The sequence below is a fragment of the Pithys albifrons genome, chromosome 4 (assembly GCF_047495875.1).
Source record: "Pithys albifrons albifrons isolate INPA30051 chromosome 4, PitAlb_v1, whole genome shotgun sequence".
Classification (NCBI taxonomy): domain Eukaryota; kingdom Metazoa; phylum Chordata; class Aves; order Passeriformes; family Thamnophilidae; genus Pithys; species Pithys albifrons.
In genome coordinates, this window is record NC_092461.1 from 3,974,371 (window position 1) to 3,995,514 (window position 21,144).

At 42.8% G+C, this 21,144-nt stretch overlaps 1 protein-coding gene across 5 annotated transcripts in view; it reads right to left on the reverse strand.

The window, feature by feature from the left end:
• The window catches only part of PHACTR1 (phosphatase and actin regulator 1), a 271,226-nt gene that overhangs the window by 100,203 nt on the left and 149,879 nt on the right, over positions 1-21,144 (reverse strand). For all 5 annotated transcript variants that reach the window (XM_071553248.1, XM_071553246.1, XM_071553247.1 and 2 more), the window contains one exon: positions 9,125-9,289. In XM_071553248.1, the coding sequence (XP_071409349.1) occupies positions 9,125-9,289 (165 nt within the window). The remainder of the gene's footprint in view (positions 1-9,124; positions 9,290-21,144) is intronic.

Here is a 21,144-nt window from a genome sequence, read left to right on the forward strand (position 1 = left end):
GTTTTCCAAGACTTTCTTCTTCTACTTTAATAATCTCTTTAATTACTGAAATCCCAGATTGTCTCTGAAATAGACTTGGTGAGCTCCAGTTCTGAGGAAACTCTGCACACAGACCAAAAAGGAGGCCTGGAAAAATTGGAATTAGGTCCTGCAATACTGAAGAGTCCAATAATCTATAGGTGGTGTTTGCAACAAGACTGGGATAGAATCACAGAATCATAGAATGGATTGGGTTGGAAAAGACCTCCGAGATCATCGAGTCCAACCCTTGGTCCAACTCCAGTCCCTTTACCAGATCATGGCACTCAGCGTGGATTAACAGCAGAAATTGGAAGAGGGCACAACAGCTTTTCCTCTTCATTAAATGCTCTAATCTCTGCCTTGGACTTCCTCTGACCAATCCCTCAGGCAGTGCAAGGTGCCAAGTGCAGCTTTCACCACACAGAGCCTCTGAACCTACCTCTTGAGGCAGCTCAGGCATCACCTGCTCTACTCTTTCTGCTCACAGGAGCCCTCAGGAAAAGCAAACTGAATTAAGTAATTCAAGGAGCATCACCACCACCACATTAAACACTTCTGTGGACACTGTAATTCAGAACTGAATTTGCCTTAATGAATTAAAATAAAGTGAATGAGTTTATGAACTGCATAAACATCCACCCGAGGGTTTCTGATGTTGTAACTAATCTGCTTCATGTTTATGGTTTAAATAATTCAAGTTACAATGTATACACAAGCCCTGGAAGAAACAAGACTTGACCAAGATTTCTAAGAAACTGTCCTGTACCTGAAGGGAAGTTGTGGCCAGGTGGGGGTTGGTCTCTTCTCCCAGGCACTCAGCAATAGGACAAGGGGGCACGATGGGCTCAAGCTCTGCCAGGGGAAATTGAAGTTGGAGATCAGAAAAACCTTCTTTGCAGAGAGAGTGCTCAGGGATTGGAATGGGCTGCCCAGAGAGGGGGTGGATTCCCCATCCCTGGAGGTTTTTCAGCTGAGCTTGGCCGTGGCACTGAGTGCCATGATCTGGTAAAGGGACTGGAGTTGGACCAAGAGTTGGACTCGATGATCTCAGAGGTCTTTTCCACCTCAATCTATTCTATGATTCTTCATCAATCTATCTTTGATTTCCAGTTCATAATGTGATTCCCAATTCATAATCTGTGTTTTCCTATGAAACCTCTGTACAGAGGGCAGTTCAGCTGCTCTTTCTAGCAACTGTTTACTGTTCCTCAACACACGGGCCTCAGAATCCCTTCAAAGAGCTCATGAAGCCAATGATTTTGTGATTGCCATCCATGTTGCAGAGCCCTGTGGGCTTGGAATTCTCATCTCTGCTGCCAACAGACACACATCTAACACTGTGTGTGCCTTTTAAATGCAGTTCATAGGCATGGAAATAGAGGGCAGCTCTTGTGATTAAAACATCCCATCAGATTAGCCTGGCTGGGCTGGGCTGTGCTCACAGGACTGCACCAAAATCACCCAGGGTGTGGTTGCACTTGATGATATTAAAGGTATTTTCTAACCTAAATGGTTCTATTGTTCTGGTGCCTATATAAGTGTATATGTATTTAATGTATATATGATTTTTAGAATTCTAAAGGTTACAGGGACTCTCCTGGGTTGCTCACATGTTTAGGTGGTGTTGGAAAGTTACTAAAGCCCTTTCCCACAGATTCCTGAGCTTTCCAAAGGGGATGATGTTTGGGAAGAAGGCACCTGAAAGATACCTCAAAGACTAAACAAAAGAGAGGGCCAAGAAATCCTTGGATCTTCTCCAAGGGGCAAAGCTTAGGACGTTTATGGATGGGGCACCAAGGGAAGTGGGACCCACAGCTGGTTATGGATATCTCATATATTAACTCCTGGAAGATTCTAAAAGCTGTAACACCTCAAATCACGTGTGCCCAGACCTCTGGTGTGCCCCATGGGAGCCTTCAATGAAGATAAACCATCTGTATTTCCCCACTAATATTGTCCTGAGTGTCTATTTTCCAGGAATTTAGGCATCAGCTCCATGAATTGCTTCAAAGCAGGATGCTGGGACCAGCCAATCCCCTGACAGAAAGAACCTGCAGCTTTTTTGGGTCACTGTGATAAACTCACTGTTGCTCAGTCTTTGTTCTAATCAAAGACCAGATGCCTCATGGCTTCATATCACTGTGAAACGTTGCTATTTTCTGCTGTGCCTTTCAAAAAGGGCAGTGAAAACCCAAAGAACAAAAGCCAACAGTCTGAGAAATACTAATTAATTTCCACCCTTCTTCACATGCAATCTGAAAATAAAGATCAGCTTTGATGCAACTTGTTGTTAAATGAAAGCATTCTAAAATAACCTGGAAGGAGCCAGTCTGAGGAAAGCACAACGTTCATGAGTCATGGCAGGAGCATCTCAGGATAGACAACAATTTTTTACACAAGAATGAGCTTCTCCCAAACACACTTGTTCTGTCTCCCCACAGCCAGATATTTCATTTTTGCTGATTCTTTGCTAAAACTGTTCTTAAACATCCCCAGGGAATGTTGTTCTCTAATCCATATATCATGCAAGTTTAGGCTTATTAACAGCACCTGTTTTCATTGCCAAAAATGGCCCATTTTCTCTCAGATTAATTCCATTATTATGTTATTTTAACACGAATGTGTTGTTGCAGAATTATGTCCCAGCACTGTTTGTGTGGCCTCGTGGAACCTCCACGCAGCAGCTGGAAATGGAATTAGCATAAAACCCCAACCAGCCTCATTAAACATCCCTTTCCTGGAGGAAGGGACTCATTTCAAGGCCTCTTTCACACGTTCCATCACACCTGGCACGGGCTCTCCAACAATCCCCAAAGGCATTTTTCACTCCAGCTGAGCAGAGCCAACTTTTTCCACACTGGGAATGTTCTGGACTGGAATACACATCCCCATGGGAGGGATTTTACCCCAAATTCTGGAATCAGGAGCTTCCACTTGGCAATTCCAGTATAAAAATAGCCAACTGCTCTCACTGCTTCCCTTGTACAAATGACATCTGCAATTTCTGAACGTGCTGGAATTCTTCCAATCTCCTTCAAATGACAAATCTAAACCTGCTGATCATTTACAATTCCAGCAATAAAACAAAGCAAACATCTTTGTTTGCCACCACTTTCCCTTGCTTGGAAGTGCCTTCTGCCACCCTAAGCTTTGGGCTGTGTATTTAATGCCCACTGGCTGCAAGAATCTTTGTGTCTTTGGTTGAGCAGATGGACAGGTTTGTTTTGGTCCTTCTTTAGAATGGCATGAGACCAAAGTTTTTTAAAAGTTGCCTACAGTTTTACATGAATTCCTGTCCATTTTCCTGAGCAGTTTCTCTAAAGACATTCAGAAAATGTCAGTGCATGCAAAGAGAAGTTATATGCAGTCCTACAATATTTTGGGTTTTGTTTTTTTCTTTTTTTGTTTTTTGTTTTTTGTTTTTTTTTTTGTTTTGTTTTTGTTTTTTGGTTTTTTTTGTTTTGTTTTTTTGTTTGTGTGGTATTTTTGTTTTTTGATTGTTTTTGTATTTTTTTGTCTGTGGGGGGTTTTTTGTGTTTTTTTTTCCTTTTTTTGTTCTCATTGTGTGTGTGGTTTTTTTTTGTTTGTTTTTTGTTTTTGTTTTTTTTTTGTTTTTTTTTTTTCTCCCCCAATTCCAAAATTCAGGATACATCAAGTGTATGGGTTTGGATCAACGAAACTGAAAATGGATTTTAATTTTTATTCAGTCCTTGAACACAATCAGTGTGATATTTCAGCAGACCTAAATTATAAATATTTTCTTGTCTATCAGGCCATTTTATTTTTGAATTTGAAATTCAAATTTTTAACTATATTTTATAATATCCAGCTCAGAAACAGTAAAAAAAAAAAGCAGCCCTTACTAATTCTGGAAAGTGGTTGCTGGTTTTTAACAAAACCAGAGCTCCTTTTTGCAACTCAGTTTTGCATCAGTGCCATTTTCTCTGTTCTCCCAAAACCTTGGTAGTGATCAGTGATTTTCAACAATGTGTTGCTGCTCTGGGAGCTGTTTCAGCACAGCAAAAACACCTGGCTGGGACCAACATCTCTATCATGTGCTCACTGGCACATCCAAAGGGGGTTGGACACAGAAATAGTAACAGGGTTTGTCATGAGTGAGAATATGGAGGATTTTGGGGTGTTTCAGACCCACAGGGGACACCCCACTCTCTTTCTCAACCCTGATTCACAAACACATTTCCAAGTCATCAGAAGGAAGTGAAGGAAGAAAAGGAAAGAAGAAAACCCCATAATTATTTCTGTTCTCCACAGCAAACCCCAAAGACAGCCTGGCCTGAAAGCATAAGAGGAATTATAACTGAAATATTAATACCCTTCACATGGGATCACAGTAGGTATTACATAAAATTCAGAAGAACAGAATGAGACCACAAAGTGCTCTAAAACACACTAAGTTATCCTTCTTAGCCAGTGATTCAAACAAAGCCACCCTTTTCCATGTACAAGCTGAAAACAGCACCTTGCAGAGAGATTGCAATAACCTGGGACTTGGAAACCCCACCTGGGACTTGGAAACACCACCTGGGACTTGGAAACCCCACCTGGGACTTGGAAACCCCACCTGGGACTTGGAAAACCCACCTGGGACTTGGAAACCATACCTGGGACTTGGAAACTCCACCTGGGACTTGGAAAACCCACCTGGGACTTGGAAACCCCACCTGGGACTTGGAAACCCCACCTGGGACTTGGAAAAAAACACCCAAAATTCAAAATATTTACCTGTTGTGGTTAGAAGTAACAGGCAGTAGGAATAAAATGATCTGGGTATGGTTTATAACATCAGCTCCTCTAATTGAACAGATTTGCCACATTTTTATTTCTTATTATTCACCATGAACATTGAAAGTCTTTGCCTGGAAGTGTTGCCAATTTAAGCAATCCCTCTGCTGACTGGGAAACTTAACTTAAAAAAAACACATTGACATATGATTTTTTTATAGAACCTTTAAAAAAAAATCTGACTGGAAAAACCAAAGCACCAAAGCTTCAATAATATTTTGAATAAGTGTAGAATTTATCTTCCCTCAAGCTTTTCTATTCCCTTCTCCAAAACATCACCAGGAAATGCCACTTCACCAGCATGTGCATGGCACTCCAAAAAAAAAAAAAACACAACCAGGAAGAGTTTTCAAGCTCACAGCAAGGTGAACAAAACAAGATCAAGGCATTAAAAAAAAAACAAACCCCCCAAAACTACAAAGGTCTGGCAGAGGAGACAGTAAATTTTCTCCCTTGCTCTCAGCTTTGCTGGTTCCCAGAGAGTCCAGTGTGGCTTTAAAACCTTTTGCAGCCTGTTGGAGCCATCCCAGCTGCCTCAAGCCATGGAAATGTGCTTGGAAAATAAACCCTCTCTGTTTCTTCCTGGCTTCTTCTGCTATAAGTGAGGTTATTCCTTATCAGCTGCAAGAAACCATCCTATCAACTGATGCAGAAGTTTGGTGAGGGAGTCTCAGCCCCCCATGGAAATAAAGGTTTCCAGACTTTCTGTGCAAGATGAAATTTGAATAAAACACAGACCATAACTCTTGATTAGTGCATGAGCAACACTGTGGCTGAGTTTGGTTTCTTTTCCTATCTCTGTGTGTGCAGAACTTCACTGTCAGAACTGTTTATGTTGTACTGTGGGAGTTTCATTGTCCATCAAAGAACCTTCAGTAGGAACTTCTGGGATAAAATGATTTGCAACCCAGACACTGAAAACCACTCAGTGCTGCAGGAGATGAACTGATGTCCAGGAGGAAAAAGGAACCATCTATAATAAGCATAACATCAAGATCCTCCATCAAGCAAATTATGTCTTTTCTGCCTCACCTTATGCAATTACCAAGTGTCAGAAAATAACTTTACCTATTACCTAAAAAGGTTTTTTTTTGACTGCTGAATTATATTTTAAAACATTCATCTCTCAATAAATAATCAGAGCTTTTAGTCTGATAAAGACACAAAATGTTAACATTTGGAAATACCAAGAAAAAGGCAAACTTCCAACCTTAAATATCAGCTTGAATCTCCTTTCTTCCTGTCCTTTCCCAGAAAAAAAAATCCCATTAATTTCAAAGAAAGTTTCATGAGATAAGGCCACGTGTTTTCACCCTTTCCACTTCTGTCATTAAAAATAATTGACTCTATTGTTGCAGCAAAGAAGAGCCTGATAAAATACTTATATTAGTATTTATTTTTTTTTATAATTACTGATGTTCCATGCAGGTGGGCAAGCTTGAGGCCATGCCTGTAGGACACTAATAGGAATATTTTTTTTCCCCCAAGAGGCACATTTATCAGTGCACTAGAAGAAAATCAGGCTGTGTTATGAAGTTTCATGCTGGTTCTCATTATGCCAACTCACAAGCTCAGCCTTTGATTTATTATAAAGATTAAATATATTTTCTCAGCGAGATCAGAGGTATTAGACAAGAGGTCGTGGAAATGCTGGCAGAAAAATGCCAGTTTTTTGTGTGTAAAATCTCTGGTGCTACAAAGCCAAGGTACAACTTAATTTCTGGGGGGTCTGGTGGGGTCCCAGATCTCAAACAACCAGGAGTAAATCTCAGCAAATTCCACATCCTTGGCAATACAGCTGCAGTTGGGAGCAGGGGAGCTGAGAGGAATCCCAACCCTTCAGAGCAGCTGCTAACTTAGTAGAAATGGAAATTTTTCTAATTAAAAAAAAAAAGAAAAAAAGAAAGGGTTTGGATTCAACCAAGATCAAACCCAGCACTGCAATCGACAAATGTTCCTTCAGACCCAGCTTTTAAATTAGTTTTTCTGGCACTGAAATCCCTGTGACCAGGGGAGGAGAGATGCTGGCATGTCTGGTAAAGCTTACCATTCCTCTTGAATAAAGAAAATATACCTGTTTTCACTCTGATTTTAATCTATGGGTACTTTCCAAATATTTTGGTAATGGGGCAAATCTCCCCAACACTTCTTGAGATGCCCAGAGCAGACTCTGTGGGCATATTCAATCCATCTTCCAGCCAACCACAGCTCAGCCTCCCCTCCTGGAGGTGGATGAACCATCAAATAAATAGTTGGCAGGCTTTGGCAACCCCTGGTACTCCCTGACCAGCTGTGGTTATTCTCCTACTTGTAACCAAAGCTGCATTCAAAGTAATTCTCACCACAGTGTCCACATTTCCATGGAGTTATTTGGTTTTATGGAAACTGCTGCACTGCTGTTGTAGTTTGGGATTATTATGTAAATTCTCTCCCCTGCCACTTAACTGCCCAGGCCAGCGGTTAACAAAAGAAGTAGTTAACTGTGATCGCTGGGGTGGGGGCAGGTTTGTCTCTTTTGGTTTTTTTTTGGATATTCTCCTCAGTCTTGGCTCGGCGGAACGGGGGAGTGGGGGCTCCAAGGAGGCAGGCTGCCCTGCTGGTTACTGCTGGGGTTTTCCCTGGCTGTCTTGCCGCTGCCTACTTCGGATTACTTTTTCCTGCTGTGCTGCTACCTGCCTTGGATTTGCTGCTGGTTGCTGGTACCTGTCTGCTTCTTGGACGGGGAACACAGGGGAAAGAGACTGAGTCCATCTGAAAGCCCACTGCTCGTCTGTTTCGCTGGAGAGGGACTGAAACTCACTCTGCAGCCAGCCTGGCTGTGACAAGGACACTTAAGTATAACCTTTTCTCCCGGAGGAAAACCTGCTGGGTTTTGTTGTTGTTGTTTTTTTTTTCCTCTTATGGTGTTGGGGAAGTGGGTTGCACTAGTCTGTTTACATATATATATATATATATAGCAGTTATCCTTCTTGTATTAAAATTCCTTTTCTTAAATTTGATAAAGAGTGGTGTGATTATTGAGGAGGAGGCCCCTCCCCTGCTTGTGGGTAAAACATTTTGGTTTTTCCCCTCAAACCGAGACAACTGCACCGTGGCTGGGACTTCAACAGAACATCAAAGACAAGCCTTTTGTTTTGTAGGAACGTGTCATTTTGGGTGACAACAGTTTCTCAGCTGTCAAGTCAAAACCTGAGATCATCACTCCGAGTGAGACAGTCATCAATTCCAGTTCATTAGTTTTTGGCTGACGAATCAGAAAGCACAGCACAGAGGAAAGAACACCTTGGGATATAAACCCTGCAAACTCTTATTCTGCACTGAACCTCAGGCAAGAATCAGCACTTAGTTAAGTGAGACTTCTTGCCAAATTCTGGGTCATTTTGAGGAGTGCAGGCTTTGGGGTGCCAGGAGGGGCTGCCAGGTCCTGCCTGGGAGCTCCCACTGTGCCATGCACAGGGCACAAACAACTGGGCTGGGACTCAAACCTTGCCTGGCACCTGAAGGAGGAAGATTCTTACTGTTGTCTTTCTATTCTAGTGAGAACAATAAGAAATCAGGAAAAAAAAAATCAGGGTTTCACACAGACAATCCAGGCTCAAGACTTGCAAAAACCACATGTAGTAATTATTGGTCATCATGAAAGAACAAAGAAAAGAAACTTAAATAGATTACAAAGTTTCCACCATGTGCATCAGTGCCTGGATCTGGGATTCTCACTGGGACCAATTTGCAACATGAAAACCACATTTTTGCAGTTTTCTATGTGTTTTTTTTTTAATCAAAAAGGGTCTTGCAGTAGCAGTGTTGCAAAGTGATGGCAGAAGGGTGTGGCAGGAACTGAGATCTGTTTTTTCTCAGACAAGTGGCACATCCTTCCCTTCCTCAAGTTACTCAACACAACATCAACTTCTTTGTCACGTATTTTTTTCACTGCTCTCTCAGCACCCACAGGAGTTTGAATGTGGCTAAATTGATCACTAGCATCATCTTTTCATGCTGCTGTTTCTTTTATTCATAATCTGCTAAATCAATGTTCCAAGATTTCAGACTTCTGAGTTATCCTCTTGCTCTATTCAGAACCTGAATATATTAATTGTAGTGCATTCAAGGTGTTGCTTTGTTATTTTTTTTTAAAGAAATAGTTCATAACAAAGTTAAATATCTCCCAGAATCTGACAAATCTCTCCAAGTCAAGTTTCCAACAGTTTAAAAATATACAAATTGAGGCTGTATTACAAATTCTTAGCCTTGGTGAGCAAAAAGTTTCAGATGAACCAACTGACCCCAATGCAATTATTACCTGCTGAAGTGTGCTTGAATTTTTCACTCTTCTTCTTCCTCCATTTCCACGGCTTAAAAAGTCTCCCAAGAGTGGCAAATTTGCTTCTCCTTCTGATTGGAGGGGTGTGAGTCCCAGGTACCAGAGAATCTGAACGCATTGCAGCCAGTCTTTCCACTTCCTCAGCTGTGGTTTCACCAAGAAAAAGAGAAAAAAAACCCCAAGAAAATGGAAATTAAATGATTGCTTTAATAAATTATCAGAGATCCACATAGATGGTCAAAGTTTTCTGTTGTCACAGAGAACAGTAACAAAGGGAAAGTCCTTATTATTTGAACATTATTTTCTTTTTTTTCCACTGGAACATCTAATCCACTGTAAGGAACAATATTAACAATCAGATTCAACAGGAATATGGATTAGTACAAAGTTATGAGCTTTAACAGATTGTTCTACATCACTCCAGACAGCTGGCAGCTCATCCATCAGCCATTCCTGGGCAAGTGTGACAGAGTGAGGAAGAGAAAGTTCAAAAAAACTGGTTAAAAAAACATTACAAGGTGGTGGTTTTTTGTTTTTTGATTTTTTTTTTTTTGTGGTGGAAAGAGACATTTAATATTTATCACGAGCAAGGACCTTGCTAAATAAAGACCCTTTGGTATCATTACCATGTCCATTGGAACTGTTTGGGTTACAAAAGGGGCTGCATTAGGAACTGCCTAGTGAGAGAAAGGGAGCTAAAAATTCAGAGAATCATAGAATGGTTTAGGATGAGAAAGACCTTTAAGATCACTGAGTCCAACTGTTAACCCAGAACACTCCCATGCCCACCACTAAACTGTGTCCCCACATCTTTTCAATCCCTGTAGAGGTGGTGACTCCACCACTTCCCTGACAGGCTGTTCCAATGCTGGGCAACCCTTTCCCTGAAGAAGTTTGTCCCAATATCCAATCTAAACCTCCCATTTCTTCTCCAGACCCCTGACCAGCTCTGTTAATCTTCTTTGGACATGCTCCAGCACCTCAGGTTTTTGTAGTGAGGGGCCCAAGCCTGGTCCTGTTTTTCTGCCCATTCACCTCCCCCCAGTTCTTATACTCAGGAGAATTTTAATAGAGTCCTCATTTAGGGCTGAGTTCCCATGGAAGGATTAGAGGTTTTCACTCAGTCTCTGTTCTCAAGATTTCAGTTTTCTGCAACCTTTACACTGGAATACATTGGGATAGCCTCAATACTTGTAAAAAAATAAATGTGAAGAATTTAAATTGCCTTTCCCACCCAATGAGAGCAAGAGAATTCTGGGGATGGTCACTTGGTGCAGTTACATTGCCTGGTCCCCCTCTCACATTTGCAAGGTCAAATTTATTCTGATAGTTTTTGGGAATAACATCCCTGTGATTAGAGGCACAGAGAGAGGCAAATCAGGACTGCAAAGAAAACACCTACAGGAGGGAGGAATCAGCATCTGACAGGAGACTCTGCCACAGCTGCCAGGGATGCAATAAGCTCTCCCTAAAAAAAGCATCTGTGTAAGTCAGTCAGCATACAGGATGGGGTTTGTGTGTGGATTGTTGTTGTTTTTTGGATTTTTTTTAGGTTGTTGGTGGTGGGGGTTTTTTTTTCAGATTATTTTTAAGGGATGCCATTTCATAGAACCATAGAATGGATTGGGTTGGAAAAGACCTTCCAGATCATCAAGTCCAACCCTTGGTCCAACTCCAGTCCCTTTACCAGATCATGGCACTCAGTGCCACGGCCAAGCTCAGTTGAAAAACCTCCAGGGATGGGGAATCCACCCCCTCTCTGGGCAGCCCATTCCAATCCCTGAGCACTCTCTCTGCAAAGAATTTTTTTCTGCTCTCCAACTTCAATTTCCCCTGGCAGAGCTTGAGCCCATCGTGCCCCCTTGTCCTATTGCTGAGTGCCTGGGAGAAGAGACCAACCCCCACCTGGCCAGAACTTCCCTTCAGGCAGTTCCAGACAGTGCTGAGGTCACCTCTGAGCCTCCTCTTCTCCAGGCTGAACACCCCCAGCTCCCTCAGCCTCTCCCCACAGCACTTGTGCTCCAGTCCCTTCTCCAGCCTCGTTGCTCTTCTCTGGCTTGTGCTGTAATTCAACACTGCCAGTAAAACTGAGGTGAGAAATTTGCACACTCAGTCTGGGTTCATAAACACAGGACACAAATTGTCACCTCTCTTACACTGAGGAGAACAAATCAGTGTTTCTGTTCCCCTCGAGTACATTAAGGATTGATCTCAGCCATGAGCAGGGCTCAGGAACCTCAGCAGGTCACTGCTTTGAAGGGATGGGCACACCCACTCCACATTGACAGAATCACCAGAGATTTTGGCTGGAAAATTCTTATGCATCTCAATGGAAATTTTTAAGTGAGCCAAATTTAGGTTGGTTTTCATGGGAACAGCCAGAGATGCATTTCTAACCCAAAGGAGGTTTCATTATCAGAACTCCAACTGGAACACTATTTGAGTCCCTCAGGTTTTTCTGAGAAGGTTCCTTATTTTGTTATTGCTCTTTTGTTTGTTTTGAGCATTGGCAGCACAATCCTTTTTTCCTCTAAAGTATCAGTACCAGATGCAGCTGCCTCTGACTTTCTGGCTTAAAAAATTGTAGCCAGCAAGACAGAGAGAGCCCAGCTGTTTTCAGAGGAAATGGTTAAAAACTGCTGTTCTTTGGGGTAATGGAGAGACACACAGACATTTCTGAGAGCATCTTTTTCCAATTTAAAGCAAAGGGAATAAAAGATAATCCGGCCAAAGCATTTCATTCTGTTCCAGCTCTTTGTGCCAGACTGCCTGGAGAAATTCCTTCTTATCCAAAGAATCATTACAAGGCTCTGTCCTGTACAGGGGCTGGGAAATGCTGCACTGAGGCTGGGAATTGCCTGCTTATGCTGAACCAACCAGGAGAGTAAAAACAAGAGGAAATCAGAAATTTTCTTATCCTTTCTGATTTCACTGGACTCTGGTGGGCTTTGAAGAGCAGCACAGGGTACAGAGCACTGCCCTCTGCATGCAGAGCCAAAGGGGCAGTGCCTTTTGCCCTTCCTCCATTTTGGAGATGCCTCAAGTCAAAGCAAGTAAGATCCCCCTGTGCTGCACTGCTGTGATTTTTCAGAGATGCTGCTCAAAGTAATGGGCTGGTATTGTCTTTGCTGTCTTACCTGGGGGATGCAGGAAGCAAATGGAGCAAACTGGGAATGACACATTCCTGCTGCTCAATTAGGCTCCCTGCTAATAAACCCACAGCTGAAACACATTGAAATTCCTCTTGCTGCTCCCCCTCTCACCTTTTCCCCATCTCTGAGCCAAGTTTGCTGCTACCCAAGTGCCTCAGTTACTGAATCTCAGAGCTGCAACAGCTCCTCTGTGATAACTGGTCCTACCTGCTCCTGCTGAGGCCATTCCCTGGAGAACTGCCAACCCTTCAGGAGTCTCTCCTTCTGCACATCCATCCCACTCTGTCCCACACCAGCTGCGCTCTCACTGCCCCCAGGGAAGCTTTTCCCACTCATGGTAAATGAGGATGGATTCACAGTCAGGCAAAACTAACACTGGAGTCAAAAAGAATTTACCCAAAGGCTTGGGTTTGCTGAAAGCCAAACAGTGTCAAAACCATTTCCATATTTTCCTGCTCTTCCCTGACTTTCAGTGTTGTCTCTCACACACATCTGGGCCCTGGAACTCCTGCAGCACTTGCTATCAGGCATCAGCGTGGTTCTTTCTCCTCCATCCTCCCCAAGCTCATGCAAGGACCAGCTTTTTCCCCCCTTGTTCACATTTCTCAGGACATGATTTTTTTCATGGGAAATACTCTCAAGAGCACAACTAATTCCAAGCATAATAATCACTGGCTAGGAATAAACCACATTAGCATAAAGCCATGACAGTTTTAATGCAGCAAGAATAAAAGCAGCCCATGATGCAAGAAGGAAATGCTGGATTTTCTGTCCTCTTCTTTGCTGCTGCTGCATCCTTTGCTAGAGCTGGCTGAGTTTCCCTGCCTTTTTGGCTCCTAATGACTATTGACTGGCTGTGGGCTGTGACACCCACTGCTGACAGCAGGCTCTGTGGGCTGTTTTCACACCTTTGCTGTTCCCAAAAAAAGCTGGTACTTGCAGGAATGGAAACTAACCCAAGCCTTGCGCTCTTTTTCTGAATTTTTTATTTCTTTTTTTTGCCTTCAAAGGGGAAATCAGACCCAGCCTGATCATTCTGCTGAACTGGGAGAAGGAACTGCCATGTTCATTAGTGCTTGGAGTCACTGCTGAGATCTCATCTTGAGGCCAGTGCCACAAATATGATGTTTACAGGTCTGATACTTGGTGCTTTGGGGAACTTGTTCTGGGTTTGTTTTTTTTCCCCAGGATCTGAGAGACCTCACCGAGACACAGAGAAATATTGGGACCTGCACTTATGGCAAGATTGTGATGCCCTCTCCTCCCACTTTCTTCTGTCCAAGCTGTCACTCTGGTCTAGCAATGGAAATCAAAACTGAGAGTGTTTCACAAGCTATGAAACAACTCTCAAGTTCTTAATACTCTTCAAGTTCATATATAGGGCTTAAGCAAGACTTGGGGTTTCAATGAAAAAAACCCCATCACAAATCAAAGCATTTTTCATTCAAGTAATATAAAAGAAATTTTACAAACATGTTTGAAATCCACTATAAAGAAAAAAAGAGACCAGGCCATCTTGGGCCTGTTCTGTATGTTCTTAGGATTTTCCCACATCTTTCCAGATGGTTCAGTAAGAGACAACATTGGGGTCACCTCCTTTTTGGCTTTAAGAAGCACAGCAGGCAGATCAAAGGTCCTCCCAAAGCCAACACAACTTATTAAGTTTTCCTGGAGAACAACAGCCAGTTTTCTCATGCCCACCACAGTCTGGGAATCATTTCATCTATCAGTGTTGCTGATAATATACCCAGCTTCCATTTTAGAGAAAAAAACCCCACTCTTACAGAACAGTTTCATTGCTGAAGGCTGAAGCCCACCCATCCCACCTGTGATCTTTAATATCACCTTCCTTACTGGCAATCACAGTGAGTTCTCTCTCAGACCTTTCCTTAACACTTCTCACTCACAATCAGACACCTGATTATATAATAGGCAATTTATTCCAGATTATAATCCTTTCTAGGAAGCACCAATGGCTACTTTGTGCTTTCTGTTACATTTGCACACATCTATAGTAACAGGCTGAAAATCATCTTGGCCCTAAAGATGCAATTAACTAAATGTGCCATTTTATTTAATGACAAGAACTTTGTATAAATAAAAAAAAAAACCCTAACAGAATACTTGTTATTGCCAATCACAATCCAACCAGTCTTTATTCTGCACATGAGTTTCCAGCAAGCTCCTGTTGCAAGGTTTCTTTGGAACACTGCACCCCAAATATCCTTCATTTCAGCTGCATGGACCTTATTCTAGCAGCTTTTTTACAGCACAACATGCAGAGGCACCATGTGTCTTTTTGAAATGCCAGGAAACCTGAACAGCCACTCTAATTACTGTGCACTTTTGTCTTGTCTTTACCTGAACGGGAACACTTTCAATTAAAAAAACCCACCCTGTTTTTCTTTTAGCAAAATGGTTTATTCTCTGCTCTTCTATTATCTCCTGGTCAGTCATTTCCTTTTAATTTCCCTTTGCACCTGGAATTAATTTTCATTAGCCCTGCCTTCACTGTTTGAATTGCCCATTTAAACTTTTCCTAACTTCTCCAAGCTCTGTTTTCCAAGGAAAGACAAGGCATGGCCTTGCCAAAGGAGGATGATCAGCTCTCTGGTTGACAGCAGCTCCCACTGGATGTCTGCATTTGCACTCACTTGGCTTAGGGGGTTTATGAGCCATGAAGAGACTGTCTGTAGCTTCCCTTTGCATGCTAAACACTCACATTTTCCAAGCCCCTGCCAGTTTTTCCCACTCCCCAGGTGTGCAGCACTTGGCACGGGCTCCACACAACCCCAGTCTCTCACCTTTTATGCTTTCCTGTTCCAGCACAAGGCTCTGCTCTCAGCTCAGCTCTCTCTGCCTCAGTCTATTTATTTCTCTTGTTGAAACAGAAAGGCAAAGAACAGCCCTGCAAGTGCAATCCCTTTAGGACCCTGCTTTCAACTTAGCCACATTTTGACGTAAAACGTTAATTATTCATGCTGATTGCAATCTGCAAGCCATTCTTTTAACCCCTGCAAACTGTGCTGCACTGAATGCATCACTCTAAATGTGTCTCTGTTGCTATGAAATCTCTCAAAACATCAAGTATTTTCTGTATTCTAAGACAGTACAAAAGATTTTTACTTGCAACAAAAGCACTTCATCAGGTTGCATCACCAAGAGCTACATAAGCTCCTATAAATTCTTAAAAAAAATATTGTTAGATTTCATTGATATCAACTATTTTGTGTATATCTTATTTTCTCTTATTAGTGAGTTTTCCATCCCTTCAGCATTTATTAAATACAGATTCAAGGCTAAATTAATTAAACATTAGTGTAGCTCATGACTGTTGTGTGTCTGAACAACCACAGGTCTGTCCTGCTCACCACACACACAGTCTGGAGACACAGCAGCTCCAAAACAGGACTCAGAGCAGTCACTACAAGGAGGACACATCCAAAAACCAACCAAGAGAAAACCAGGGTCAGCAAAAGTGATATCAGAGTTTTTGGGGGCTACAGGTAGACAGTTCCACAAATCCCAGGAATTGCTCCAGTAAAAAACTTCAGCTTGGAAAGAAGGGATATTTTCCCCTTGCTAAAAGCAAGCAGAGAGGAGATGCACAGTTTGTGCTTTTAAGAAAGCAGAAAAGGTAAGATGAGATGCAAGGACTTTTCTGTTAGAGCAGGTAGAGAACTTACTTGGGAAAAAGGGTCACTTTAGTCTTCCCTTGAGAAGGCTCAAGGCCACACCTCCCACTTTCCATGGGAACACAACCACACTTCATGCCATGATGGATGAAAGAGCACATTTATCCTACAAAAACTGTTCTTCTGTTCACATCCTTCTCCCAAGACTTGGTTAAATAACCTAAACCCTCTTCTGCTTTACTCATGGTTTGAAACAAACTGCTGTTCCCAGCTGGGATTTGTTGAGAGCCTGACCCTGTCCAACTCTGTACAAAGGAGAATAAAGGGGAGTGAAGATACAGCCTCCTACTGTCCCTTTCTTTCACTTGTGGTAGAGGATCTTCTGTTTGAGGCACGAGGGGAGAGGGAGAGAGGTGAGGTGCTGTCTCCTGCATCCTCTCCCCAGAAAGCAAAAGCAGGAGAGGACACACACCCAAGTGAGAAGGGGTCCGTGTTTCATCCTGTGAAGAACTGCCACAAAAACTCATAAACCTTAAAAGGTATTTTGCCAAGCCTACAAGAAGGAGATTAAATAAAAATTAGGAGGAGAAAGCTGGGCACAAGTCATACCCAGAGGAGTGCAGCAATTCCAGGCTCTAACATTGTGTACAACAAAGAAATGCTGCCCTGTAAAACAGTTGCAGTGGGGTTTGTGACCATCCCCTAAAAATGGGCACCAACCACTGGCACCACCAGGAACTCCTCTGATACACGTTGAGCTGGTTTTGACTGGTACAGAATTCATTTTCTACTCAGGAGGTGGTGTGGAGCTGTCTTTTGGATTTGCACTGAAAACAGGGTTGAGAACACAGGGATGCTTTTGCTGCTGCTCAGCAGGGCTTACTCAGCATCAGGGCCTTTTCCTGCTCCTCACACCATCCCACCAGCGAGGAGGCTGGAGATACACAAGGAGCTGAGAGGGGACACATTTGGGACAGCCAACCCCAACTGACCCAAGGGGTGTTCCACACCAGATGGTGTCATGCTCAGTTTATAAACTGGGGGAAGAAGAAGGAAGGGGGAGATGTTGGAGTGATAGTGTTTATCTTTCTAGGTCACTGTTCCACACCACAGGGCTCTGTTTCCTGAGGATGGATAAACACCTGGTTGCCCATGGGGAGTAGTGAAGGAATTCCTTATTTTCCTTTGCTTGTGCATGCAGGCTTTGCTTTACCTATTTAACTGTCTTTACCTCAACCCATGAATTTTCTCACTTTACTTCTTCCAACTCTCTCCCTGATCCCAGCAGGGCTGTGTGGGGCTTTGTTGCTGGCAGGGGTTACACCATGACACACATGGACAGGAGGAGGCACCAGGGCTCAGGAGTCCCAGACGGATCCATGCACACACCTGGGTCTTTGAGCAGTCTGATTTGTGCTTCAGTCACATCCAAACTCATCAACTAGAGCTAAGACTCACCCATCACAGCTCATGTTCTTCCTGAAAGCCAAAGCTATGGACAACACAGAAACTGTTTTCCTCCCAGCAAGTCTTCAACTCATAGAATCATAGATTTGATCATAGAATGGATTGGGTTGGAAAAGACCTTCCAGATCATCAAGTCCAACCCTTGGTCCAACTCCAGTCCCTTTACCAGATCATGGCACTCAGTGCCACGGCCAATCCCAGTTTAAAAACCTCCAGGGATGGGGAATCCACCCCCTCTCTGGGCAGCCCATTCCAATGCCTGAGCACTCTCTCTGCAAAGATTTTTTTCTGATCTCCAACTTCAATTTCCCCTGGCAGAGCTTGAGCCCATCGTGCCCCCTTGTCCTATTGCTGAGTGCCTGGGAGAAGAGACCAACCCCCACCTGGCCAGAACTTCCCTTCATTCAACAAGAAAAAACAGAACTGAAATCCATGTGCCTCCAACTCCTAAATTTATCCTGATGAAGAAACAGTGCATAAAATTTTTTTCCTACGCTTGTTTCAACTTGCTGGTGATTGAAAGTGTCTTCTTGAAGGAAATGATTTACATTTTCATGGTTGGACTTATCTCTCATACCAGCCTGAATTGCAAATTCTACTAAAAATATAAAAGTAATCCAAGAAAATGATGCAGCCCATGGAAGTCCATGTTTAGTGCTCATGTTTTGTGAGGTTCCTGCTGCTGGGTGATAATTTTCCTGAAGGGCACCTTGGCTGTCCCAGCCCTCTCTGGGATTTAGGGAAGTTCTCCACCCTTCTAAAACCAAACCATTAGTGCAAAAGGTTAGTTGTTTATTTTGAGAAAGTCCAGAATTTCTTCTGATTTCATGGGGGATTTTTGGTGGACTGATCTTTTTCAGTTCTCATTAGTAGGAATATCCAATAATTTTACTTTATTTTACTAAAATTGTGTGCTTTGGAAGGCTTGTCTTTAGATATTTCAGAAACCTGAGAGAGGTATATTCTCTTATAAAAAGTAATCCCATTCAAAAAATGGCATTGCAAGCATTAAACTTGTTAAACACAATGGTACCATCTCACCACTATCATCATAAATATATAGAAATGAGGTTTTAATTACATTAATGGGTGTGAGAAAATGAAGAAAGTACCTTCATTTAAGAGCTAGAAAGTTCAAACCATTCCCTTGTAAACTCAATGTTTCTTCTCTCGGGAAAAAGAAACTTCTATTTCTGTTCTTTAAGGAAGTTGGCCAAGAGGAAAAGAGTAATTATACCAAATGGCACATTGATAATGAGCACTTTAAAAACCTCCCTCAGTAATAGCACAGCAAAAAAATATGTTTCATTGGGCTCTGAGAGGAGACAATCTGTATCCATGTTCAGGAATTTGCAGGAAGTCCTAAATCCTTTTGCTTTGAGTACCTCAGTGCAGCTACATATGGGCTTTGCTGAGTTCTTATAATGAGAACTCCATTTATTCAAGTGATGGTGAGTTAAGACCTTCAGCTGTGGTGAAATATCTGTTTGGGCCATTATAGTAGAGGCTTGGGATGAATATTCAAGGGAGAAAAATAGCCATGACTCCTTTAAAGCCACAAATAAAGCTTGGTGGCTCCTGGATAAGACACACAGAGTATTTCCATGTGGCTTTCATAGCTATGATTTCATCTTTTTTCACCATTTTTAGTTTCAAGTTCTAGGGTGTCTCCTGGTTGCTGAGCTCTGCAGGCTGTTGCTCTTGCTCAATAGACTTAGAGGAAAGTCTCTGGTTTCTAAAGAGCTGCTGCTGCTGCCTTTAAAAAAAGATGGAGCCCACTGGGTAATCAAATTGGTATTTCCAAGAAATCACAGAATCATAGAATTGATTGGGTTGGAAAAGACCTCCAAGATCATCAAATCCAACCCTTGGTCCAACTCCAGTCCCTTTACCAGATCATGGCACTCAGTGCCACGGCCAAGCTCAGTTGAAAAACCTCCAGGGATGGGGAATCCACCCCCTCTCTGGGCAGCCCATTCCAATGCCTGAGCACTCTCTCTACAAAGAATTTTTTTCTGATCTCCAATTTCCCCTGGCAGAGCTTGAGCCCATCGTGCCCCCTTGTCCTATTGCTGAGTGCCTGGGAGAAGAGACCAACCCCCACCTGGCCAGAACTTCCCTTCAGGCAGTTCCAGACAGTGCTGAGGTCACCTCTGAGCCTCCTCTTCTCCAGGCTAAACACCCCCAGCTCCCTCAGCCTCTCCCCACAGCACTTGTGCTCCAGTCCCTTCTCCAGCCTCTTTGCTCTTCTCTGGCCTCGCTCCAGCCCCTCAATCTCTTTCCTCAACTGAGGGGCCCAGAACTGAACACAACACTCAAGGTGTGGCCTCCCCAAGGCAGAGTCCAGGGGAAGGGTCACTGCCCTGGGCCTGCTGGCCACGCTAGTTTGGATCCAGGCCAGGATCCCAATGGCCTTCTTGGCCACCTGGGCACACTGGTGGCTCCTGTTGAGCTTCCTGTCAATTAGTACAGTCAAAGGAAGGAGCTACACATGGAGCTTCAAGCTCATGAATTATTCCAAGTCCAGCAACCAGAAATAGCTCAAAAAATGGAGAATGAGTTTAGATCAGAGCTAAGTTAAAAAAAACCCACTACAGGGAACCAAAAAAACATGATCACAGAAAGAGCTCTGCAATACTTCCTTCCAGAAAGAAATGAGTGAAATCCTCATCACACCACACTGACCTACGGAACTCACAAGGACTTGGATCACCTTACCCAAGCTCATCTAGGAACTGGAGGACCATGTTGAGAATTAGGGAAATATTTCCTCCTCAGGACTGTCAGAACTTTGCAAATAAAAGTAAAATATGGCCTTCTCTTTGCTCATGATTAATGAGATGAGCAGGAACTGCCCTATGTGTGGTCTTCTCACGTGGGGTTGAGACATGCTGGGTATACACTGAAATGTGCCCCCTTGCTGATGCCAGAGAACTTTACCCGCCAAAGCTGCAAAAGGGACCTTTCCAGCAAGCTAAAATTCACCTTCAGAAAAAGAAACTGGCAGAGAAGACATTGCAACACAGTCTAAAAGTGTTTTGCAGTTCATTTTTCATCATTGTGAAGGTAACTGTGATAGGCATCTGCATGAGGTTCCATTTCAATGAAGGGATAGAACTCAACCAAATCCTGACATTTCTTACACTTAAAGTGATTTTGTTTTTTCACCCCTTCACTGCTGGCACTGGATAAAGCAACAAACTGATGAAATCTGACCTGCTACATGCTGCAAGTTTCCTTTCAGAGTTATCAAGATTCTACTACCAAGGAGATCAAACAAACAAACACAAACCCAACAACCCACAACAACTACAAGATAAGCCTTTCTGAGCATTTTTGGGCAACATAAATTGCCTCTGTCCATATAACCTATGGGGAACTGTGTACTCAATTTTGAGCACTGTTCTCTTTTAGGAGAAGCATCACCACATCCCACAAGTGTCACACACAGATCCCTGTCTGGCAAGTCAAATGTCACACGCTCTTCCAACTGAGCTGGAGTCTTTGCCACACAAACCTGAAGTTCGAAAATCTCTTTACTTAAACAGCATTTCGCTTGAATTCTCAAGTCAGAGGCTGGCTTGACCCATGACAGCTGGCTGAGTACATCAAGCTCTGTAAGGTTTGTGTTCAGGATGAACAATTTCCCAAGCATTTAGCTATAAAGGGAGTAAACAAGAAACAAAACAGGTACTTATACACAAATATAAAAATGGACCCTGCTATACATGCAATAATAACACAA